Raw genomic sequence first — 26,363 nt, 5'->3', positions numbered from 1 at the left:
AGAATATTTGCATTCTTAATATTTATCCAAGAGAAAAAAACACTGTATTTTGCCATTACGAGGTGTTTTGGTCACTGAAGATGTGTGCTTTGTTAGGAGGTACGGATGACTGATTAGAATTTTCCAAAGCCTATATGAAATAAATATCCCTCAAGACAAACCAATTCCCTTTGCGCTGATTCTTTGCTAATTAAACAACCTCCATATTACTTGGTTGATATGGAAAGGGTACCCTAAATAGGCAGTATGAGTATTCCTCTAACTAGAAAGGTATACCACTGATGATAAATTAATATATTTTCACTCTATTTCAGATCAGTTTCTGGTGAATTTGGTGACAGTGAATCAGTTTCTTTAAGCTTGGTCAATTTTGATGATATAAAAAAAATCAAATTTCTACAGTCAAATGCTCTGCTACTAACAAACTGAGTTTCTGGATCCACAAGGTGAGGCTCAGAATCTGGTGAAATTGTATACTTTGATAACCTTTAATTTAAAATATTTTCAAATAATATTTTATATAGAGCAGTGCTTTAAAATTTCTAAAGTCCTGCTCTTGTATATTGTCATTTGAAATAACAGCTAAAATTACAAGAATAACTTTTACTGGTTTAACCTTCAGGATAAATGTTAAAAAATTTAATATTTAGTAAGTGTTATATTTGGCTGCAAAATGAGGTACAGATAAATCTAGTCCAGGGCACATATTGTAACACGGGAGAATTCTCTGGGGTAGGATCCAAGGCTTTCTAACTGCTTCTCCACCAGGGGTCATTGCTGAAGCAGTAAAAGGTATGGTTACTCTGTTTAAAAAGAAAAAAAAAAGTAATCATACCTCCTTGACCTATTTCCCAGGTAGTAATAAAAATTGAGACTAAAGTTTCTTGCCAATTTCTTTTTATTGCAAATGCTCCAAAGAGTGCTGATTAGAATTAGCACAGAAAGTAAGTTTTCTTTTTAGGGACCTGCATGGTGATTGATCTTTTACATGTGCTAGGGCACATTAATTTTAATCTTAATATTATAAATCTATTCCTTAGAGGTAGTATTTGCTTTATTCAGACACATACATTTGCTTATTTTAGGAAATAGGGTGAGGTTAGTTACATAGTTTAGGCTCTAGTAAAGTATGGATTGGGAACCAACTTAGATCATGTTTACTTTTATCTCACTCTCTTTTGGAAGTGGTAACTTGGATCTAAGTGGTAATACGCCTGACTAAAAAGGCCAAAACAAAACATAAACCCTACATGTAGTATTTTAAGACTTATGTTTTCTATTGACAAAGAACTATCTTAGACTTATGTTGCCAGTACTGCTATCTTCATTATAAAAGGTAGGCAAGGAAAGAAATGTATTTATATATAAGAAAATAACATGTTACGATTTAATTCCAATTTCCATGCTTTTCTACTTACTTAGTTAACATTTAATTAATTATTTTTTAAAAAAAGATTTATTTATTTTAGAGAGAGAGAGTGCACGAGTGAGTACATAAGCATGTGGCCGCTCATGGGGGAAAAGGAGCAGAGGGGGAGGGAGAAAGTCTCAAGCAGAATCCAAGCTGGGCATGGAGCCAGCTGCAGGACTCGATCCCATGACCCTGAGATCATGACTTGAGCTGGACACTTAACCAACTGCACCACCCATGTGCCTCCCTTAGTTAACATTTAAAATTTCTATGCCTACTTAATTTTAAGAAATTACAATGTGATTCCAAGAATAAATTTAAGATGAAAAAAAATTCAATTTTAAAATTTTTCAGGAAGCAAAAAGACAAACTCTACAAAAGACTATATTAATTTTTTTTAAAAGATTTTAATTTTTTTTTTTTTAAAGATTTTATTTATTTATTTGACAGAGAGAAATCACAAGTAGGCAGAGAGGCAGGCAGAGAGAGAGAGAGGAGGAAGCAGGCTCCCTGCCGAGCAGAGAGCCCGATGCGGGACTCAATCCCAGGACCCTGAGATCATGACCTGAGCCGAAGGCAGCGGCTTAACCACTGAGCCACCCAGGAGCCCCAGATTTTAATTTATTTTTGGGAGAGATAGAGTAAGAGAGCATGAGCGGGGGGAGGAACAGAGAGAGAAGCAGAGGCCCCACTGAGCAGGAACCTGAGGTGGGGCTCTACCCCAGGACCCTGGGATCACGACCTGAGCCAAAAGCAGACAACTGACTGAACCAAAGGTAGACAACTGACTCAGCCACCTAGGTGCCTGACTGCATTAATTTCAATAGTGACACAGTTAAAATACCAAGGTAACTAATGTTTGTGTTAATGTAAGGTACCTTATTATGCATAATTCCATCTTCAGTTTCTTCTCCCCAAGGCTGTCCGTCATCAAATAAAGGTGAGCTTTCTTTCATGGCATTATGTAACTAGTAAGTACACAAGCAACATATTTAAGTTGATGAAATGTGAGAAAAACACATAGCTTTCATGTTTTGTAACATTTGATTTAGTGTCACTTTTAGAAGCATTTACATTATTGCAAGGCTGAAAGTCTTTAGAGAGATCATATTATTGAGCATTAAAATGTAATCCTTTTGCTATTTTAGCAACTTAATCCATTAGAATTAGAAAAGGATGGATTCCATATTTACTTCTACAAAATATGCTGATGTTTATACTACTACTAATTCATTGAGAGATAATACACGTTTTGATGGAACTCTGAGAAACTTAAAAAAAAGCCTGCCACATTAAAGGTGAACCAAAAAGGATTATTCTTCTTTTATATGAACTCAAATTTGGTGCTTAAATGTTATCTACAGACTCCTTCAGTATGTATAAATATGAACTTCAGATTGATCACAATATGAAATATTCAGAAATGCAATTGTTAAAGCTTAAAAGTGATAACAGATATTATAGCAAAACAGATGTTTATAATAGTAAGCCAAAAGGAAAATGGCTAAGGGTTTTTTTTTTTTTTTTAAAATTTTATTTATTTATTTGACAGAGAGAGATCACAAGTAGGCAGAGAGGCAGGCAGAGAGAGAGAGAGGAGGAAGCAGGCTCCCCGCTGAGCAGAGAGCCCGATGCGGGACTCGATCCCAGGACCCTGAGATCATGAGCTGAGCCGAAGGCAGCGGCTTAACCCACTGAGCCATCCAGGCGCCCCTGGCTAAGGGTTTTTAAGGCAAAGAAATTCCATTTTGGAACACCTATTTTTATAAATTGTTTTAAAAATACAACCTTCCAAACATGAAAAAAATCACTAGAAAATGTAAATAAAATTGCTATGAAATGTAAACTTATAAATGTGTATCTAGTATAATGCACAGTAAGGTTCTAAGAGAAGTACCATGCATTAGGAATGAAAAAGGAATGTGGTTTCTACTAAAAATATTTCATTAATTTTTCTTATCCCAGAACTTACATATCAGATTCCTAAGTTCTTAGCCCAGATTTGCTTGCCATATCTACTTCTATCCTATTCCAAAGACACTCATATAAGACTTTTTGTACATCTAAGGTGAAGGCAGGCAAACTCTATTAACTCATCTTTTACAACTTCTTCCCTTGACAAGGCCTCAGTAATCAGATTTTTAAAAATTTATTTATTTTTAAAGATTTTATTTATTCATTTGAGAGAGATAGAGATGGAGAAAGAGAGAGCACAAGCAGGGGGAGAGGCAGAGGGAGAAGCAGACTCCCGCTGAGCTGGTAGCCCAACATGGGGCTTGATCCCAGGATCCCTTCAGGTTTGATCATGACCTGAGCGAAGGCAGATGCTTAACCATCTGAGCCACCCAGGTACCCCACAGTGAGATTTAACTAAGTCTGAAAGACATGTAGGGCAGAGCCCAAGATGAAGAACAGAATCTTCTACCTTGTTATCAGGGTAGATAAGTGTTTCTGTTGATTTGTCAAAGGTCCATGTGAAAATTCTTGATACTCCATTAAGTTAAAAAAAGACCCTTATTGAGGGACAAACAACTCACCAGGAGCTATATAAAACATTACTACCAGAATTAAAAGTTCTTCCAAACTGAAGAGATTTGGTTGAAATAGTTTCAACCTGAAACTGTATAGAGGTAATGGAAATGTGGACTTGAGTAATATTTTTTCAGTAAAAGGTGATTATTTTCCAGTATACCACTTCTCTATATAGTGAAATATAAGAGAGGAGAAAAGAACTCAGAAAGCCTGAGCCTGCCCCTCTGCCCAAGTAGGGGAGTTAATCCATAGCTCCACCCACTGCTCAGTATAGCCCTTAGCTCGACCTGATCAGAAAGCCTGTCTAGACTCCTGAAATGCTTCTCAGCTCAGAAATACCTGAGCTAAGAGCCTGGAAGGCAGTAGTGATCATCCACTGAGCAAAGCTAGGGACCTCATTTGGACAATAAACTTGGGGCATGGGTTGGTTTAAGTCAAGACCACAAAGAGCAACTAGAGCCTATTCTCCTGCTCTGCTCAGGCAGGAGAACTAATTCATAACCTTACCCATGGCTAGTATAGCTTCTGGCTCTGTTCAAGCTGGAAACCTAGCTGGAGCATCTGGAAAACTGCCTGGCTCAGGAGCTGGTGAAGAGAGCTTGGTTGGGGCTTTGACCACCTGCAGAGGAAAGTCAGCAACTCCGTCTGGCCAGAGTCTGGAGCACAGGTTTGCCTCATTAGCTTCCCAAGAAGAATCTTGCCAGCCTTGGGTCTGTTATCTTCCTCTACTCTGTTAGGGAAACTGATCCATAGCCCTGTCCACTGCTAAACACAACCTCCAGCCCTGTTAACCAGAAAAACTTACAAGAGCTCATGGAATCTCAATAGCCTCCCCTCTAGCCCCAGTTACAGCAATTGAGTGGAGAACCTGCTCAGTGGCTCTGTTTCTGCAGACCCAAGACAACAGCCCTGTTATTCAGAAAGCTAAGCATGCAATTCTCTCTGATTTGATTCCCAAAAAGCTTTGCTGGCTGAGGCTTGATCTGAAACCCCAGTAGGAAAGGGAAGATAATTTATGGTGCTACCCAAAACTGAATACAGTCTCCAGCGCCACCTGACCAGAAAACCTAACCAGAGCACCTGGGAATATGGCAGGGAACAGAGCCAGCAGTCTTTTCGTACTGTAGAGTAGCACTTCCCCTTCTCTCCTAACTTCACAGCTTGGGCAGTGACCTTTCCCCAAAATAGACCCTGATACAAGCCCCACCTAACCAAGCACATTATACATCTAGATACATCTAAAAACCCAATGTGAGCTGACTGGTAAAGAACTGTCTCTAGAAGAGAACCTGTCAAATGTGAAGAAGAGACCACTTACTCAAATGTGCAGGTACCATCATAAGGAATCAAGGATCATAAAAAATAAGGTAAACATGACATTACCAAAGGAAACCTAATAAAGCTCCAATAACTGACCTTACAGAAATGGAGATCTATGAACTAATTCAGAATAATCCTCTCAAAAATATTTACTAAGGTATAAGAACACACAGCCAACTAAACAAAATTAGAAAAACAATGTATGAACAAAACAAGAAATTCAATGAAGAAACAGACACTATTAAAAAAAAATCAAATGAGAGCTGTAAAAAAAAGGCTGATCTAAAGAATTAAACAGAGAGCTTCAAAAGCAAAGTCAAGGGGCGCTTGGATGGCTCAGTGGGTTAAAGCCTCTGCCTTCGGCTCGGGTCATGATCCCAGGGTCCTGGGATAGTGCCCCACATCGGGCTCTCTGCTCAGGAGGGAGCCTGCTTCCCCCCTACCTCTCTCTGCCTGCCTCTCTGCCTGCTTGTGATCTCTCCCTCTGTCAAATAAATAAAAATCTTAAAAAAAAAACAAAAACAAAAACAAAGTCAACCACGCAGAAGAAGGAATCAGTGGGCTAGAGGACAGGACATTTGAAATTATCCAGTCACATAAACAGAAAGAAAAAAGAATGAAAAAGAGAAAAAAGTATATGGGACTTATGGATCATCATCAAATGATATAATATCTGCATTATGGGAATCTCAAAAGGAGAAGAGAAAGAGAAGGGCATAGAAAGTATAAAGCAACAAAGACTTTAAACAATAAGAGATGAAAGTATAAAGTATAAAAATAAAGTATAAAGCAATAAGAGACTTAAAGCAGTAAGAGATGAAAACTTCCCAAATGTAGAAAGAAAAATGGACATCCAGATCCATGCAGCACACAGGACCCCAAACAGGGCTATGTTGAGACTATTATAATTAAATTGTCAAAAATCAAGACAAAGAATTTTGAAAGCAGAAAGAGAAAAGAGAGAAGTTACAGACAAGAAAACCCCCATAAGGCTATTGGTGTAATTCTCAATAGAACGTTTTAGGGCAGGAGAGAAAGGGATGGCATATTCAAAATATTGAAAGGAAAAAAACTATCAACCTAAAATACTATATCTGGAAAAACGGCCTTTAAGAAATGAAGGAGAGATATAGACATTCCAACATAAAAGCCGAGGGAGTTCACCACCACAAGACCTGCCTTACAAGGAAGGTTACAGGGAAGTTCTTTGAGTAGAAGCAAAAAGATGCTACTTAACACTGTAAAAACATATGAGGGTAGTGTAAAACTCATTGATAATGATAATCATATCATAAACATTTTTTTTTAAAGTCTTCTTTTCTAATGTGGTGGTGTGTAATTCACTTATGACTCTAGTTTAATAGTTAAAAAATAAAAGTATTAAAAAGAACCATAAATGCAATAACCTGTTATTGGAAACACAATATAAAAAGGTATGTAAACTGTAACATCAATAAGCTAAAATGTAAAAGGGGAAGTGGAAGTGTAGAGTTTATGAATGTTATTGAAGCTATCGGTTTAAAATAGAATGTTATAGTTATTTTATTTTTTTTTTAATTAGGTTCTACACGCAGCATGGAGCCCAGTGTGAGGCTTGAACTCATGACCTGAGATCAAGACCTGACATCAAGAGTTGGACACTTAACCAACTGAACTATCCAGGTGCCCTGAATGTTATAGTTTTAAAGATATTTTATCTAAGCCTTATGATAATCACAAGGGAAAAACATGAAGTAGATACACAAACAAATGATAGTCAAAGTATGCTGATACCAAAGATCATCACATTTCAAAAGAAGATAGTAGAATAAGGACCAAGCAGAACAAAAGATCTACAAAACAGAAAACTATGAACAAAATGGCAATAAATCCTTACCTATGGATAATTACTTTAAGTGCAAATGGATTAAGCTTTCCATCCAAAAGACACAGAATTACTAAATGGACAAAAATAAGATCCAAAAATAGGCTGCCTACAAGAAGCTCACTTTAATTTTAGAGATAAAGACTGAGAGTGAAGGGATGAAAAAATGTATCAGACAAAACAGACTTTAAACTAAAAATGGTAGAAAGAGACAACAAAGGTCCTTACATAATGATAAAAGAGTCAGTCCATCAGAAGATAAAATATTTATGCAACCAACATGGGAACACCTAAATATATAAAGCAAATACTAATAGAACTAAAAGAAATAACAGCAATACAATAATAGTTGGAAGACTTTAATACTACACTCTTAACAATGGGGAAATCATCCAGACAGAGAATAAATAAGTTGCAATTTGAACAACACTATAGACCAAATGGACTCAACAAACATACACAAAACATATCCAACAACAGCAAAATATACATTCTTCTCATGAGTACAAGGAACATTTTCTAGGAAAGAACATTTATGACTTATATTAAGTCATAAAACAAGTCAGTATAATTCAAGTCTTAGTATAATTCAAGAAGAAATCATACCAAGTATCTTCTCTAACCAAAATGGTATGAAACTATAAATGAACAATAGGAGGAAAACTGAAAAAGTCACAGGAACATGAAAGTTAAATATCACTCTCCTGAACAACCAATGTAGCAAACCAGAAATTAAAGGGGAAATGAAAAAGTATCTTGAGATCAAAATGGAATCACAACATACCAAGCTGTAGTTAAACCAGTTTAAAGAGGGAAGTTTACAGCTACAAATGCATACATCAAGGAAACAGATCCCAAATAAAGAAACCTAACTCTATACCTCAAGCAACTAGAAAGAGAAAACCAAAATAAGTCCAAAGTTAGCAGAAGGAAGGAAACAATAAAGATTATTTAACTACAATGAAGTTATAAAAATAGGAGGGAAAAAAGTGGAAGAAAAAATTTATTTTTTTAATATCAGAGACTAAAGGAGGCCATCCTAAGTCTGGCTAAATTTCTAGGACTCTGTTAAGTGGGAAAGATAATTAGAACAAGAAACATATGATGTCTCACTGATTCTTACAATCTCTCATTGATTCTTCTAGTGTTCAGTTCTACCACCTCAAGCAAACCAATATAGCAAGGAGGAAATTTCTACTATATAATAGATTTGGAGGCATCTCCAGAGGTCCCTTTCCAACAGAAGCCAAAGCAGGTACTCCATGAGGTCTTGCATCACTGTGGATGCTATCTCCTAACCACTTAAGAATAACATAAGCTGCTTAGTGAAACAAGGGTAAAGCGTTCCATTGACAAGAGGAGTATTTGGTAGTGGGAAAAGAGAGGTAGTTATCCAACGTCCATGGATATCACTGAGGAGAAACAGATTGAATGCACAGACATCATACATAAAGTTCAATAAAATGTGAGGTGTATTAATGGACTATGTCATTGGATTTCTACTCTTATCTTGACAATGGTGGTGCTGAAAGTACTGAGATGTCTTCTGGGTCAAAATCCAACCACCCAGTGCCTGCCTGTATTTTGTCAAGGGATTTCAATTGCCAAGAGAATGTCAGGAGGATGGTGTTAGTTTTAGGGATTTTAGGACTAAGGACAGGAAACTCAAACTATAAAAGGAAGAAAAAAAAACTATAAAAGGAAGAGACTAAACTAGACTAGATAACAATTTGTATTTCTCAATAGTGAGAATACAGCACATAAGTCAAAAGGGAAAAAAAATCTGTACCATATCCATACGAGCTAACTACTCCAATCTGACTATTTTTGATGTTCAAAATGGTGTTCCTATAAATCATTAAGAAAATAGAAAAATGGCAAAAGACACAAATAGGCAGTTGTAATAAGTGTGAAATATGTTCAAGTTGAGAAGAAAAATTGCAAATATGAAAAAAATCACATTTTCACTCATTCGTTTAAAATATTGATAAATATAAGCAAAGGTTTTATAAAGGTTATAAATAAAGGTTTTATAAAGGTTTATAAAGGTTATAATTATAAAGGTTAAAATTAATAAAAGCAAAAAAATATATATACATAAAATATGGCAAAAAAGTCCACAAGAAATAGTAATGACAAACCATATAAAGACAATTCCTTTTATAACATATATATGTTTAAGCTATTTTTTTCACCTTTCAAATGGTAAAGATTTTAAAAGAATGATGTAGATGCCATGGGGAAAGGTATATGCTCACATTGTTGAGGAGCTTTTAACTGATGCAAGTTTTCTGCAGAGAAATTTGTCAATATACATCAAAAGTTGAAAGAAAAAAACCTACATACTTTGCATAGCAAAATTGTATCTTTAAAACTACAGCCAAGGAAATGTTTTAAATTGTTGTCTCTGAGTCGTGGGATTATGGGTATATCACTTTCTGTGTATTTCTGTATTTTCCAAAATTTTTTTCAATGAATATGAATTTTATTTTATTTTATTTTTTTAAAGATTTTTATTTATTTATTTGACAGAGAGAGGTTACAAGTAGGCAGAGAGGCAGGCAGAGAGAGAGAGGAGGAAGCAGGCTCCCTGCTGAGCAGAGAGCCCGATGCGGGACTCGATCCCAGGACCCTGAGATCATGACCTGAGCTGAAGGCAGCGGCTTAACCCACTGAGCCACCCAGGCGCCCCGAATATGAATTTTAATTAATAAAGGGGAAAAAAACCAAAGTAATGTTATGTATATAATGGGGAAAATAATTTCCTACTTTTTTTTTTTTTTAAGCTTTAAAACCTCATGAAAACAAATAATTTCCTTGCCAGTGTGGTAATCCCTTACTCTCACCTCTAGAAGCATTTATTAAGAGTCTGAAGTACTTAAAAGCAAATGTGCTTTGGAAAATGAAAACAGTTGCAAACTTTGAGATAACTGGCAAAAGACACAGAGAAATAACACTATCATAAGGAAAAAAAAATATTTCCTACATATAAAATTAAAATGAAAAACCAAATACCTTGATGCAGTCTATCAGCCAAACCAAGGCTGCCACAATGTGTGGCCATGTATGAGGGGCACCCACTGTATACATGGAGCTTTTGGATAATGCAAAAGGATACCTATGAAAAATTAGGAAAAAAAAAAAAAATAGAGGCCAACAATGTTAATTTTGTGAAAATAAGGCTAAATTTGTCAAGAAGTTACATTAGAAATATTCCACATATATACCCACAGTCTTGACTTATTTAGAAGATATTTATTAAGGTTTCATCCTTGGTCGTCTTATTTTGAAATGAGATTTCAGAATCTCATTGGTTTCTTCTCTGCAGATTATTTCATGCATGTATACCTAATACTGTAGAACTTGATTTATAACCAGTATGCTGGCCTTCTCTCCTAAAAGATTTTTTGTTCTCTCAAATTCAATGTACTCCAAATAAGCTACATGTGTATACTCTTTCAAATCCATTCCTTCCCATGTTTACTCTACACAGCCATTCTCGACTTTACCCACCCCATTTTCTCCAGGCCTCCTATCCTGTCTATTTTGCTTCTATAAAATCTGTGGTATCCAGCCCATCCTATCTATTCCTCGTCATCTCAGTATTTGGAAGGCCTTATGAACTATCTTCTATAGTTTTGCAATAACCTTCAAACAGTGGTTTTTCTTGCCTTTTAAATTTAACCTAAGATATACTGCTCACAGTGATCTTAAATACAGGATTTTTCTAACTCAGAATCTTTACAAATTAATTGACTCTGATTCTTCTTTGTGTTTCAACAATCTCTCTAGGCTAATAAATATAACATACAAACCCAAGATCTTTAAAGATTCTTGGAACCTCTTCTTCAAACTTTGTGTCAGGAAGTTCATATGAAGGGCACAGGAAGCCATAAAGAAAAGTGAAGATCTTTAGGAAGTCTTTAACAGAAGGAGCTTGTAGAGATTTCATGGATACGCTATATGCATAACCATTTTCTGTAAGAAACTACAAAAATTTTTATGAAACATCAAACACTTTATAATAGAAAAATTATTGGGAAATACTTAAGAGAATATAAAATACCTCACAGAGTTGTCGAATACACTGCTGAATGAATGCTTTGTCATTAAGTGGTCGTGGGTCCTTGATTTTTTCAGAACTGGAAAATATACCAAATTGACTATTCCGGGATCCATGTCCACTAGTTCTGGAAACATAAAGAGCCAGTCAAAAGTATTTCTGGCAGTGGTCAAGTCTAAATTATTTCAGGTGATCTTGTATTTTCCTAGCAGCAACAACATCAAAGTTCAATTCTTTTATTCAAAGCAGAGAAAAAGGGCAAATCATGATAAGTATAAAATGAGATGGGAAGAAAAATGCACTGTGGTGCTTTGCATTCCTAACACCATCACCTAAGAATGTGCATTTTGAGTCCACTAGATCTTCTGTAAAACCATTCTCCAAGTTTATTCAGTAACCCAAGTCCTTTTGCCATCCTTTTTAGCCTTTTACGATTGCTCCTTCACTCTTAACCCCACATTTGACATCATTTCTTGTGGGAAAATTGCTTTTGAGATGTTAAAATAGGTGGTGTATGCTTTTTCTCTTGAATATTTTTGTGTCATGCAATACTATGTATCTGAAATTTATTTACCATAAATTTACATGGTGCAACTTTTTAGTCATTAACGGATGCAACATATATGTTCCATTCTAAGCCTTCCCCACAAAACAAAACTTTATATTTTTATAATGGTTCCTTTTGCCTAACTTTGTAGCCTGATTTGGCTAACAACTATAGCTTATTAAATACCCTTAGAATAATAATTTTCTTTATTGAACATATGCCACAAAACTGAGATGCAATGAACATTGGTGTAATATTTGAACTCTGTTCATCAGAGATCTATTTCTCCCTGCAGGTTTGCTTACTGCTTTCAACTTCTCTCCTGCCAAAGCTCTAAAAGTTCTTTAGCTTGGGCTCTCTCATTCCACAGCCCAGATTAGCTATTTTTTCCCCTGAGAATTTGCTAATTTGAGAACCACTTTTCTACATACTGTTATTACTTATTTTTTTTTTCTTTTTACCAAAAGGAGTACATGTATAGACTCAGCTGTTACTCTACACAAAACTGCACTATTAGACATCTTTTTAAGTTAAAAGAGAATACCCTAACTGATCAAAATACTGTATCATTCAATTTATAGCTTAAGAGAACAAGGCCTAGAACCAGAGTTTGTGGTTTCAAATTCTTTCTCTTGTTTCTAGTTGTATGACCCTAAATAAATTACTTAATCTCTCTGTGCTTTAATTTCCTTTTCGTAAAATGGATACAATAACAGTGTCTATTCACAGGGCAGTTCTGAGGATTGATTAAAAGAGTAAGTACAGACAAAATACTTAAAACAATGTCTGGCTCAGAAAATGTTAGATTTTTATAATAATTACCATTATCTCTGAGGTTCACCACTGAGGGAAAAGTTACAATACAAAAATGTCTTAAGATTCTTCATCAGCAGGAATGAATACCAGAAAAAGCTTAATTTGGTTTAAAGGCAAAGACTTTTGTAATGTAACAAACATTTCATCTCTGAATAATTTCAAAACAACTGAACAGGTTTGCCTTAAAACAGTTATATTTGGTTTTGGTGAGATAAAAGAACAGATTATTTTTTCAGTTTTGGGGTTTATCATTTCTTAAAAAATTGATCAATTTTATTGAGTTGTAATTTGCTTAGAGTAAAATGTATCTGTTTAAAGTGTCCAGTATGATGAGGTTTGACAACATATACACACATGTAATCTCTGCCACAATGAAGATATGAAGATATTGAACATTTTCATCACTGCAAAAGTTTTTTTACTCTTTAACAATCAAGATTTGCCCTACCTTCAGCATAGGCAACCACTGATCTACACTAACCAGTGGTTCTCAAAGTGTGATCTCGGAGATCTGAGAAGTCAAAGCTATTTTCATACTGAAAAACTAAGATAGTACTTGCCCCTTTCATTCTCATTTTCTCATGAGTGTACTCTGGAGTTTTTCAGAGGTTGGCTATTATGATATATGATATTTTAACAATGTGGAAGCTGATATGAGAAGCTAGCGATCTTCTATTTAGCCAGACATTAAAGAGATTTGCAAAGATGTAAAACAACATCACTTTTCTTACTGAAATAGTTTTGTATTTGGAAAAAATATATATACTTATGATATTTTTGTTAACATGTAAGGGGTTATTATTATTTTACATTCAATGAATGCATAATTAAAAACTTTTCAGTTTTAATATCTAATATGATTAATATCCGTGAATACAGCCCATAAAATAAAAAGCTCTTTGGGATCTTAATATTTAAGAGTATAAAAAGTCTGGGCCTAAAATGTTGAACTAGATGATGGTTCCCCCAAATTTAAAAATGCTATGATTCCATACTATCTGAAAGCTAGGTATAGAATTTTTAATCTATTCACTTATAACATGAAATAGTGGTCTGAATGTGCTGATAGATCTATTAGCACTATCTAAAACAGATATAACCATTTCATCATTTAAAACGGAAAAAAGCTAGCTTATAACTTTCTTTTGTCAGAGATCACGCCATCCAATTTCTTTTAGAATCCCTTCATTAAAACTAATAAAAAAATATCATTACCTTTTACCAAACACAGAGACTTTTCTTTCAGATGTGGGTTTGTTTATATTCAACTTTCCAAAGGTTGGTTTCTCTTTGCTTTAACAAAATGAAAAAGACAAACTTTAAAAAATAAATATAAAAAAATTAGTTTAAGAAATTTTTGGAAATACGTTGGAACTAGCACCTCTTTTCTGTTACCTATAAAAATAATTCAGAATCATGAAAGAAATATATTTTTTAAGATTTTATTTATTTGACAGAGAGACATAGCAAAAGAGAGAACACAAACAGGGGGAGTAGCAGAGGGAGAAGCAGGCTTCCCACAGAGCAAAGAGCCCAATGTGGGGCTCGATCCTGGGATCATGACCTGAGATGAAGGCAGACACTTAATGACTGAGCCACCCGGGGGCCCAGAATCATGAAAATTTTTAGTAGCAATCGTAGCTGTTAAAAATGGTATAGGCTAATAACATGCACAAGTACTAATGCTAAAATGTTAAGAAGAAAGTAGAAAAAACCATTATCTATATTCTCATTTCAATCATTTTAACGTATGTACATTCATGGATAACCTTAAAGGAAAAGAATTTAAAAATGGGTATCTTCAATCATAGGATGATAGCTACATTTAACATTTTTCTTGTAAGGCCTATTGTATCAGAATGCAGCTACACCTAAGAACATACATTATGTAAATAACAAACCCAAAACATTACCAGTGACAGCTGTTTAGTTTTCAATATAATTCCAGGCATAAATCTTTAAGTGTACGTAATGTGTAATAATACAAAAAATTTCCGATTTCAGAAGTTAAAGATACAAATAATTCAAATTTCTAAAAGTAGCTGAGGCTTATACAATGTAAACCTAAGTAATTTAAGTAGAGTTAGCAAGTAACTTGTATCTTGGTATCACAGGGTTGATAAAGCCCTCAGTGGCTTACAAACAGCCTTCTTTTAATTAGAACAAACTTAAAGAGAAAAACTTGTTTATGATAGTATAATTATATACCATTTTCCAGTGAATACTAAGAAAACAGTTTGGAGAGGTGGTTCTGTAGGCTCTTCTAAACCACAGCTTATCATCAAGCAAATAAGTAATAACTCTGGTAAAGTTGGATATACTTCAGTAAATTCAAAGTTCTAGCAATAAGCTTGAATTAAGCAGGACTAGAATAAAGGAAGAAAATAAGAAAAAATGCTGAAAAGGAATTAACAGTCCTTTTTAGGAGTTGCTGGGCAAGGGTTGTAGCTTTGGAAATTTAAGGAACAAATGAGATAAAACACAATTAATAATATGCCAATTTTTAGCTTTCATTAACCCAAATTAGGTACCAATGTGAACAAACAAGATTCATCAGAACATCATAGTAAACTTTTATATTAATCATCTTCACAGATTTTTTTTGTCCAAGACAGGCACGAGGACTTACGTTTGAGGGGTATGGAGGCCTTGTTTATTGAGATCCTGAGACCTTAACTCCTGCATGGAGAGTCGGCCAGCACCACCGGTGGAAACTGAACTGCGCTTCATGCTTACCACCTGCATTCATGAATGAATTCAGTATTAAAAAATCTTCCCAGATACAGATGCTTCAGTAAACACCAGCTGTTATCTTCATCCCCAAACAGAAAGCAACCGAGCATTGTTTCTTCAAGATAATCTTTCCCTGGGCCCTCTTGTTCATAGAACGTGAAGCCCTCATTTGCAGGGAATGTGTATTTAACTTCTTTTAAAAATATTCAACACACACAAATATTTACTAACTGCCTACCATGTACACCTGAGTGTGCAAGGCAACTGAAATGACACAATGATAAATAAGGTTTAATTCCTGCCTTGACACATCCATGGTAATTAAAGCCCTGAAGCCTAACCCAGATCACCTTATTGCTGTTGGCTGCGTCTTTTCACTGGGAAAGTCAGAGGCTACCTGACAAGAACTACCTCAAGATGTTTCCTTGGGGCGCCTGGGTGGCTCAGTAGGTTAAAGCCTCTGCCTTCGGCTCAGGTCATGATCTCAGGGTCCTGGGATTGAGCCCCACATCGGGCTCTCTGCTCAGCGGGGAGCCTGCTTCCTCCTGCCTCTCAGTCTACTTGTGATCTCTGTCTGTCAAATAAAAAAAATAAAATCTTAAAAAAAAAAAAAAGATGTTTCCTTTACTTTGGTCTTAGAGAATACAGCTGTTGTTTTCTTTTCCTAATGTCCATCTCTCTTGCTCTGTCTTTAATCCACTGTTTCCTATTTATATTTAATTAGTGCCCCTCTTACTTCAATCTCCCTTCCAACAAGGATCAATTATCTGGTCCACAAAATGGTCTACAGGCTGCTTATTTCTCAGAAAATTAACATTTCTTTCATCTCTACTGGAGCAGTTGTCTCCTAGAATTCTCACGATTGCAAATCTTTTGGTCCTACCTCATCTCTGTGGCATTAGACACTATACACCTAGATTTCTCAGGTCCTGTCTGGATTTCCAGCCCTGTGGACATTTCTGGGTTTCCTGTCACTTCTCTAGGCTCTCCTTTGTTTTTTAAACTGATCACATTCTTTCCATCTTGTTCTGCCACCTATTTCTTTCACATCTTTATACGTTTCTGCTATGCTTTCAAATTTCCCACTCACCTACATGTACATTCCAAATCTTCACGTAAAATGTAATTTAAGATTAAGATTTCCCTACACACCCACTAGGACGTTACACTAGGATCTCAAACGCAACACCTCAAACAGTTCTTCATCTTGGTCCCTCCTCTCCCTGCTCCCATCAGTTCTTCCCCTTTCCTCCCTCCAGACTCTCTGCTCCCCACCAGAGTGGCCTTAGGTCTCCCTCTTCTCCCCTGGAAGTCACTGTCAGTTGAAATTTATTGGACTCCGGGAAACTTGCTCCCCGTACAGCCTCGGCCCGGAGGAGGCTTCTCACAATGGCAGCCACCAAAACGTTGCTCCTCAGGGCCTCTAAATCTAAGCTGTTAGCGCCATCGCTTTCTCCCTTAGAACAGTTCTGACTGCATAAAATTAACTCAAAGTCATTAATTACCTTCTTCCAGTTTCGTGACTCAACCCAGGGACCGAATTCCTGTAACCTGTGCAACTATTCACCGGGCAGGACAGCAGCCGCGGAAACAACCAACTCCTCCCTCCACCCGCCGTCGCAGTTCGAATTTTAAAATCTCCGCCAGCGTCTACGTCAACACGTACGTCGAACGCGTGCACAACTCTTCCGCGCCTCTCCCCGTCGCGGGAATTGTGCGTATTGCTGGCCGCCTGCCGCCTCGATCAGCACACTGGTCAGCACACTGGCGTCTCTGGTAAGTGCAAGCGTCCCCTACAAAGTCTGGTCCGATTTCTAAAATTAGCGCTGAAGACCTGGGCGCTCTAGGTCTCTGAGGAGCGGGTGGAGAGCTCCAAATCGCCCTGGAAACGCTTTTTCCGTACAGCAACATGGCAGCGCCCGTTGACTCGTAGAAAAATTTCTTTGCTATGAAAGTAGCGTCTTTCATGACCACTCCTTAGAGGGTTGCTTCTTTCCTGATGCAAGTCTGGGAGACGTCGTGCAGTTTTTCTGACAGGGGATGCGGTGAGGTAGGAGATAGGGACTGTTGAGGGTGGGTGTCACCGGCTTCGAGGATCTAGTGTGGCGCCGCGGCCGCTAAGGATCGGGTTCGCAGTTTGCTCGCGAGGGTTTCACGGTCCTCTAGTGGTGGCCAAAGACTACAGCTACGAGGAACCCTAGAGGGTAGAAGGTGGGTTTGGTTGTGAGGGGGAGAGGTAGAAGAGAAAGGATTTAAGCACCGTAGTGTACTTTGTTAAAACAGAACTTCCCTGCTTCCCTGAGTTTAAACTCAGAGACGTGTACTGCCTAATACCCGGAGAGTGGTGGCTTTGGGAGAAAAGCTTTGAGCCAAAGTCCGCATACTGATTCTTGGAGCAGATTTGCGGTTAACGAATTGTAATATTGGGCATGTCATCTTTTCTGAGTTTTAGTCTTCTTGACTAAATTTCTTGCTCTCATTTGCCATTATGTTACCGCAAGTGGTGACTCTGAAGGGAGGACCAATACCAGGATTACCATCACTAATAGCATTTATTTGAGCAGTTGCTGTGTGTCAGACACTGGGCAGCACTTAGATTATCTCATTTAGTTCTCTAAATTGCCTTCTGAGATATCATAAAAAATGGATGAATTTGAGACTCAGTGAGATTAAATAACTTGTCCATGGTCACACTGCGGACACTACATGGAGTTAGAAGTTTGGATCTAAATGCTCTCTTACTAGCTGTAGTGTTAAAACACTTATTCTATCCTCCTCTTAAGTTCTTCATTATACTACATTTAGAAGGCAATACCCAGAACTTTACCCCCGCCCCCCCCCCCGTTTTTTTTTGTAAAAAGGAGGTTTTGAAAAAACATAGTTGCTGAAGGAGGACTGCTCAGAACCAATAACCTTGCAATTTTGTTAGGGTTTGGTACTTCTGATATTTGTTAAAATTGCCTTGTGCTCTGCCTAGACCAGTCTTTCATTTTGTTTTTCACACTCTTATGGTAGCAGTGGTTAAGTGTGGCAGTGTTGATGGGCTGGCTTGTTATGGCAAATGTGCTTTGAAAAAACAAGGACTGATCTGCTAACAACTCCTCTGGAAATTATGTGACCTCTCTAGGTTTATCTCATTAAAAAGGGTGAATTCACAAAGGTAATGTAGTATTCTTTGCTTTGACAGAACACTCTCATCTTTAAGAATTGAGTGACTTCGTGACTTGGAGGATGTGGACTTAGTGGCTGGATTCAAGGACGAACAGTAGGTTGTATGGAGGGCCCAGGAGGATTCAGTTGGGATCCCAGAAATAAGACCATGTTTTAATGCTCTTTTGCTAAATTGGCTGAAAAGTTTGAATTATCAACCCTGTAATTAAAAGTTTATATTAAAACATTACATTTTCCTTAACATATCATGATTCTCAAATTCTCTTTTGTGTATATGTTAAGTTTATGTACATGCGCATGAAATTACCTGTGTATGTGAAGTATATTTTTATTGAAATGCAGGACATTTAAGAAGTTAATCTGGAAAATCGGGTTTTACATCTAGATCCTCATTTCCAGAGGATCATTTCCTTTCTTTTTTAAGAGAAGAGAATGTCAGTGGTGCATCAGCTCTCTTCAGGATGGTTATTAGATCACCTTTCTTTCGTTAACAACATAAACTACCAACTTCATCAACATCATGAGCCTCGTTGCAGTAAAAATGAACCGACTTCATCTGCCCACTTTGATCCTCTTCAAAAGGATTCTTTGATGTCTTTGGGAGCCTCTGCTACATTTAGTGCTTTTGACTTTACCACTAAACCAGATAATGATGCCAGAGGAAATTGTAAAATCGTCATACAGAGATACGTTTTTCGATCTGAGCTATTTAATGTCACCAAACCTTATATAACCCCAACTGTTCACAAAGAATGCCGACAAAGGAATGAAAAGGAAGATCCAATGGATGGTGTTAAAGAAGAAAACTGCATTTCTATTGGGAAGGTAGAAAGTTTTAATACATTTTTATTTTTCTACAGAACATGCAGAGAAGTTTATTATTCCAATATCTTAAATATCTTACAACTTACTAAGTCTAAAAAACAATCCGTAAAGCATAGGAAGGTTTTAGTTATAGCCAATGTAATTTTTTTTTTTTAAAGATTTTATTTATTTATTTGACAGAGAGAGATCACAAGTAGGCAGAGAGGCAGGCAGAGAGAGAGAGGAGGAAGCAGGCTCCCTGCTGAGCAGAGAGCCCGATGTGGGGCTCAATCCCAGATCATGACCTGAGCCGAAGGCAGAGGCTTTAACTCATTGAGCCGCCCAGGAGCTCCTAGCCAATGTAATTTTTAAAAACCTTTATTTATTTATTTATTTGACAGAGAGAGAGAGAGATTACAAGCAGACAGAAAAGCAGGCAGAGACAGAGAGGGGGAAGCAGGCTCCCCGCTGAGCAGAGAGCCCATCCTGGGACTCTGGGATCATGATCTGAGCTGAAGGCAGAGGTTTTAACCCACTGAGCCACTCAGGAGCCCCAAGGCAATGTAATTTTTAACTCTTTCCTAATGTTCTACCATTCTTAGAAGACCAAATTTGCATATTTCAAAAGTAAGCAAAGTTTGCTCAAAAGTGAATTCTCTGTAAATTAAACAAAACAACAAAAACAAAAAGCCCTTTCTGCTAGTCATTTGTATTAATTGCATATTTTTAGAGCTGTTTTTGTTCAACAGTGTGCTGCTTTGTCTGCAAAAATCCCAAAGCAGTTTATAGATTTTGGGAGATTCTTAGAGACCTGTCCATTGGGGATAAGTTCATATAATGAAGTTTGCAGGAAGGGTGATATTTCATAAAGTTTTTAATAATATAAGTAGAAAGCTACTATAGGAAATTGTGTATGTTCTTAAAGCATATGTATTTGTATATACACTGGTGCAGTCTTTTGGTGAAGTTTCAAGAATGCTATACTCAAGATCAAATTAATTATGCTTTAATAATTTTTATGTTTCTGAAGAGTTCAGAAGTGATTATATAAAGTCCATTTCAGATAGATTATATGAACATTTTCTTTGATAGAGTAGGAGTAACTTTATTACTCACACACAAATATTTGAGATCTTTCTGTGTGCTGTTGTACATACAGGGATGAAACAAGATAAACAAAGTTAGTACCTTCATGGATCTTATAACTGAGATCCGTGAAGAAAGATATTAAATAAGAAAGCATGTTGAGAATTAGAATAAGGAAAGTATTAGGGGTAATTTGTTATATTGTTCTCGTTTCCTGAAATAGGACTTTTAATATTCTTGTAATTTCTTCCGTCTTTCTTTTCCTTTGGACAAATATTTATTGACCATTTGCTGTGTGTCAGGCATAGGAAAGAATATATAATGTCTGAGATTTCAGTGAAATATTACATGGATTATCAATACTATTACTAATAGAGGAAAATAATAAGCATTTGCACTTCACTAAGTATGGGCATCTTCTAATGTTTTCACTATTATGCTGGATAAATTTCTCATTTTAATGTGGAAAAATATAGATGAGTGTATGTAATTAATATCTTTACAAAAACTTACCTTAATTCTGATATGCTAAGGCAAACTGTTCAACTAGCTTAGTTTTCAGTCCATTTATTTATTCAGCCAGGAAGCATTTATTGTTAGTCTGCTGGGATTATGCTACCGTGTATGCACTCGTGTTTCAGCAATAAGAGGTATAAAGTCCCTGCTCTATTTTGCACTGTCTTACATGTTCTTTTCTGTGGAGTTGTTAGACACAGAATGGTGTTAGTATAGCTGATTTATACCTAGCCCTCAGATCAGTCATAAAGAGCTATTGAAAATGCAAGGGATTTTTAAAATGATAGTATATGAATAGTTCCTTTCCTCATAAATGAAGTTGAGAACTGTGTGATATATATCAACTGATAGATGACACTAGTAATATTGTACAGTGTCACAGTTTTCTTGTGTTCATGGATGTCTGTGCTACATTTTATCATTGTATCATAGCAGATACAGGTTAGGTGACCTTATATCATTCATTAAATTTGTAGTAATAGCAATAATAATAATTAATAATAACAATACATAGTAATTTTTCTATTTGGGAAAGGTTATTTCCTTAGTCCATACACTTTTCACTGATTTTGACCTTCCTTGTCGATTAACCTCTTCAAGACTAATATACACACTATGGAAAATGTGATAACAGAGAAATACTAATATATTTCAAAATATCAATATTGCAATAGATGGCAACATAATTTTGTCTCTGTAATTTACTATTTAGAAGCGTAAAAGATGTGTCGTTTTCAATCAAGGTGAATTGGATGCTATGGAATATCATACTAAGGTAGGTGTGAAATATTCATTGATGACACTGGAAGATTAATGTGAAGTAGTATAAATAACCAATATAAATAAGGATGTTCTTAAAAATTAAGCAGTTATTTTGATCAAAGTTAGAATTTAATAGTGGAGTGATTTATTTTTACTTTTATAGTAATAAAGAGAAAATTTTATATACTTCTATTAGTTTTACTGTTTAACACAAGTAAACTATTCTATATTGGTTAAGTTTAGAAATTTGATAAGTTTTAAAGTCTCTTGTCCGTAGGTAAGATGACTCAATAAGATAGTTGCAGAAGAAATCATGAACGATGTGAAGGATGTATTTTTAGAGCATAACAATAAAGGGGATCTAGTAAAGAAATGAGAGGAAACAGAGGGTACTCCAGTAATTTAAGCTTTAACTCTCTTGATTGAAATGGGAAAATTGGGGTTGGAATTTGGCTTAGGAGGGATGATAGTAAATGAAGTCTTGGACATGTTGAGTTAATTTGATGATAGGACCTAAGATTTTTTTCTCTTTTGTGTAGGAAGATATACATAATAAAATCTGTTTTACCATTTTTAGATGTATAATTCAGTGGCATTAAGTACATTCACAATATTGAGCCATAATCACCGTGCAGTCATCTCCAGAACTTTTTTATCATCTCACATAGAATCTACGCTAATTATATAGCTCCCCATTTTCCTCTTCCCACAGCCCTTAGTAACGTCTATTCTACCTTCTGTATTTTGCATTTGCCTATTATAGGTGTATAAGTGGAATCATATATTTATCCTTTTGTTTCTAATTTATTTCACTTAGCATAATAATTCCAGTATCAGAATTTCATTCTTTTTTAAGACTGAGTAGTATTTCATTGTATATCTGCACTTCATTTTTTTTAATCCATTCATTTGTTCATGGACATTTGGGTTCTTTCCATCTTTTGGCTGTTGTGAATAATGCTGCTATGAATATTTGGTGTATAAGTATCTGTTTAAGTCTTGCTTTCAATTATTTTCGGTATATACCTAGATGAGAATTGCTGGATCACATAGTAACTTTATGTTTAACTTTTTGAGGAACTGCCAAACTCTTTTCCACAGCAGTTGTATCATTTTATATTCCTACCAGCAGTGCACAAGGGTTCCAGTTCCTGCACATTCTAATACTTGTAATTTTCTGTTTGCCTTTTCAAAAGTAAAAGCCATCCTAAGAGGTGTAGAGTGATATCTCATTGTGGTTTTCATTAATACATTGGATTTTATGTGTATTGAGGATAGCTGAATACACAAGTGCTAAATCTTTTAATACCAAAAGTTTGCTGTAGCTTGTTAATTTTCAAAGTATTTCTATTGCCTGGATATGTCACTTGCAAGATTAAACTGCAGAATTATGTAAAAATCCAGGGTCTGATATAACAAAGATTAATAATTTTAAGATGTTAAATGAAATTAGAGAATAGAATTTCTTGAATTCATATATGTATTCAGATCACTAAATACTTTTGACTATAAATGATAACTATAAATTGGGAAACATTCATGTGCTACAGAATAGAATCAAACCCTTCAGTCATAGAATAGAATATTTATAAAATCAAATTTAGAACTCTTTTAGCTTCAGTAGCAAATTGGAATAAAAGTATATGGCCATTTTATTGTCAATTAACAATTTTATAGGGATTAGAGTCTATTGGCAGTAATGGAATGTTTGAAGTTGGTACGAGGACTGTTAATAGACAAGATATGTAGATGACTTTAAGGAACATATATTAAGGAAAAGCCTGTAGTAGAACTTGTCTTATTTTCTTTACTGAATGAATCTTTCTGTGCCCCTCCCTTTCTTCTTATCTAATTCACTTATTCATTTATACATTTATTCCCTCACTCAGTAAGTGCATTAATTCAGTTCACTTATAAATATTCATTAAGTGCCAGCTGTATGGCAGACAGAGTTATTCCTGGGACTTCAATAGGAATACAGATAAATACAGTGCTTCTGTTTTAGCACTTAGGTTCTTGAGGGACACAGATGATTAAACTAATCTACTGTATATCATAAAAAGCACTATGCTAGGACAAGTCTAGGATATAGTGAGAGCACAGAGGTGGGTGTCCAACTTAGACCTAAGGATGGGATGTCAAGGAAAGCTTTATGGAGGCACTAATTTTGTTTAAGTTGAGTCTTTGTAGTAGGCATTAGTCATATGAAGAGGGTGATGAAGAGTAATGAAGAGTGGTTCTTTGAGAAGAATAGCATTTTTTAAAAAAGATTTTATTTATTTGACAGAGAGAGATCACAAGTAGGCAGAGAGGCAGGCAGAGAGAGAGGGGGAAGCAGGCTCCCTGCTGAACAGAGAGCCTGATGCGGGCTGCATCTCAGGACCCTGAGAGCATGACCTGACCTGAAGGCAGAGGCTTAAACCTCTGAGCCACCCAGGAGCCCTGAAGAATAGCATTTTGCTAAAGTTTAAAAACAAGATGGTATCAAGCTTATTTAAGAAACTGAAAAAGGCTCTGGGTAGCTGGGCTGTGGAATGTGGAGAGGGTGGTTAGAGATGAAACTGGGGAAATAAGAAGTCACAGATCATGTGAGATTTTATAAGACCATCTTAAGACATTTAGAATTAAGGGTGGTGGGAAGCTGTTGAAAGCAGGTGACATGATCAGATTTACATTTTATTTAATTTATTTAATATTAACTTCATTTTTAGATAGAAAATGCATTCATTTGGTAAAGTTCAAAATTTACAAAGAGTGTATAGTAGGTCTTTTTCTAATCCCTATTCCTCAGTCACCTGCTTTTTCCTCTCAATGTATTTGTCCAGTGGTGGTCGCATTCATACATGAAATACAATTTGTGCATATATTCCCCTTCTCCTTTTTTATTTAGGTGGTAGCATACTTGATACAATTTTTTCTTGCTTTTTTCCCTTCAGATAGACATACTTTACAAATTGGTTTATGTCACTTGTCTTTTGTACTTTTCTTAGTCTTTAACTGTTGACATTTAGGTACATTATACATATGCTATGTACATAAATATGTGTGTATCTGCAGGGTACATCTCAAGCAATTAAGTTGTTGGGTCAGAGGTTTGAACCTTTTGATAAATATTTTCAAATATTTATCAAATATTTGAAATATATGGAGGTTTTATCATCTTATTAGCAAACCAGAAATGTATAATTTTGCCTTTTTTCTCACATCCTTACAGTGTGTGCTGTATTGTTTTTGATACCTGCCAGTTTGATAGGTAAAAAATACTATTTCAGTATGATTTTAATTTGCATTCCCTTAGTGTGGTTAAGTATTTTTACATACATTTAAAAACCATTTGTATTTTTTTAATGTGAACTGTTTGTTTCTTTTGTGTATTCAAATATTGTGTCCTTAATTTATAGGTGCTCTTTATATGTTAGGGAAACTAGTACTTTGCCTATGATATAAATTGCTAATATGTTTTTACCATTTTGTCATTTTGATTTTAATTATGATTTTTTAAACCACATACACAGTTTTGTATTTTTATTTAGTTGAATTTATACATTTTTTTTCTTTCATGACTTCTGGATTTTTGAGTCATATTTAAAAAGGTATTTTTCTTCAAGGCTTTAAAATAATTTTCCCATGGGGGGTAAAATGAAAGAATTTTCCCATGTTTTTTCCTAGAATATTATTTCATTTCATATTTATATCTTTGATTCATTTAGATTTCATTGTGGTATAAAGTGTAGTAGCACATACACATATGTATATGAGTTTGTTTCTTGATTTTGTCTTTATTTTTCTATCCTCCAGTCTCTTTTTAGGTTTTATAACATGAGTATGTTTTAATATTTGGTATGCTCATCCCCCCCTTTATCCATATTTCTCTTTTACAGAGTTTTTGTTTTGTTTGTTTATTTTCCCATATGAATTTCCCATTAAGATCAATTTAATTCTGGTTAAAAAAAGAAGCAATTAGAATTTTTATGGTATCAAGTTAAATTTATAGATTAGATTAGGGCCTACTGACATCTTTAAGATGTTAATAACACAGATATGTCTTTCCATTTGTTTCAGTTTCTGTTGTCATTTTATAAGGTTTTCTTTCTTTTTTTTTTTTTTTTTGTAAGGTTTTCTTTATAAAAGTCTTGCCAGTTTCTTAAGTTGCTGTAGGTTTTTTTTTTTCTTTTAATCTCTGGGTTTTTGAGCTAATACTTATAACTTCTGAAAATAGTAGAACTTTTAATTACAGCTTTCTAATTATTTTATCTCATTTATTTCTTGTTTGTAAATGTATAGGCTAGAAAATACAATACAATACAATATTCAATCATAGATATGACAGTATATATCTTTGTCTTATTCCTGACTCAGTGGTGATGATTTCATTATTAAGCATAATACTGGCTTTTGGACTTACCAGCAAATAGCATGTTAAGGAGGTTTCCATTTGTTCTTTTTTGTTACTTTTTTTTTTTTTTTAAAGATTTTATTTATTTATTTGACAGAGATCACAAGTAGGCAGAGAGGCAGGCAGAGAGAGAGAGGGGGAAGCAGGCTACCCGCTGAGCAGAGAGCCCAACGTGGGGCTTGATCCCAGGACCCTGAGAGCATGACCTGAGCTGAAGGTAGAGGCTTAACCCTCTGAGCCACCCAGGTGCCCCATTACTTTTTTTTTTTTTTTAACATTTTACTGATTTATTTGGTAGAGTGTGAGAGAATGAGCGTGGCGCAGGATGGAGGGAGCGGATAA

General features: G+C 35.5%; 2 protein-coding genes across 4 annotated transcripts in view; one reads left to right on the top strand and one right to left on the bottom strand.

The window, feature by feature from the left end:
• Window positions 1–16,940, bottom strand: part of NDC80 (NDC80 kinetochore complex component) — a 51,731-nt gene extending 34,791 nt beyond the window's left edge. The window contains exons 1-8 of one of the 2 annotated variants that reach the window (XM_082699431.1): window positions 16,792–16,912; window positions 15,698–15,860; window positions 15,183–15,292; window positions 13,769–13,846; window positions 11,194–11,317; window positions 10,943–11,115; window positions 10,143–10,245; window positions 2,290–2,379 (exon numbers count right to left, since the gene is read on the bottom strand). In XM_082699431.1, the coding sequence (XP_082555557.1) occupies window positions 2,290–2,379; window positions 10,143–10,245; window positions 10,943–11,115; window positions 11,194–11,317; window positions 13,769–13,846; window positions 15,183–15,283 (669 nt within the window). In that variant the 5' untranslated portion in view covers window positions 15,284–15,292; window positions 15,698–15,860; window positions 16,792–16,912. Of the gene's footprint in view, window positions 1–2,289; window positions 2,380–10,142; window positions 10,246–10,942; window positions 11,116–11,193; window positions 11,318–13,768; window positions 13,847–15,182; window positions 15,293–15,697; window positions 15,861–16,791 lie in introns of both variants that reach the window. The other variant, XM_082699430.1, reaches the window with a different exon arrangement.
• Window positions 16,941–16,961: 21 nt separating this feature from the next.
• Window positions 16,962–26,363, top strand: part of METTL4 (methyltransferase 4, N6-adenosine) — a 43,511-nt gene continuing 34,109 nt past the window's right edge. Inside the window, exons 1-4 of one of the 2 annotated variants that reach the window (XM_082698929.1) lie at window positions 16,962–17,062; window positions 18,474–18,555; window positions 18,882–19,282; window positions 21,576–21,638. In XM_082698929.1, coding sequence (XP_082555055.1) covers window positions 18,890–19,282; window positions 21,576–21,638 — 456 coding nt within the window. In that variant the 5' untranslated portion in view covers window positions 16,962–17,062; window positions 18,474–18,555; window positions 18,882–18,889. The remainder of the gene's footprint in view (window positions 17,063–18,473; window positions 18,556–18,881; window positions 19,283–21,575; window positions 21,639–26,363) is intronic. The other variant, XM_082698928.1, reaches the window with a different exon arrangement.

This window comes from Mustela nivalis, assembly GCF_964662115.1.
Source record: "Mustela nivalis genome assembly, chromosome: 14".
Classification (NCBI taxonomy): Eukaryota; Metazoa; Chordata; class Mammalia; order Carnivora; family Mustelidae; genus Mustela; species Mustela nivalis.
The sequence above is the reverse complement of the archived record's forward strand: the minus strand, read 5'-3'. Positions and strand labels throughout refer to the sequence as shown.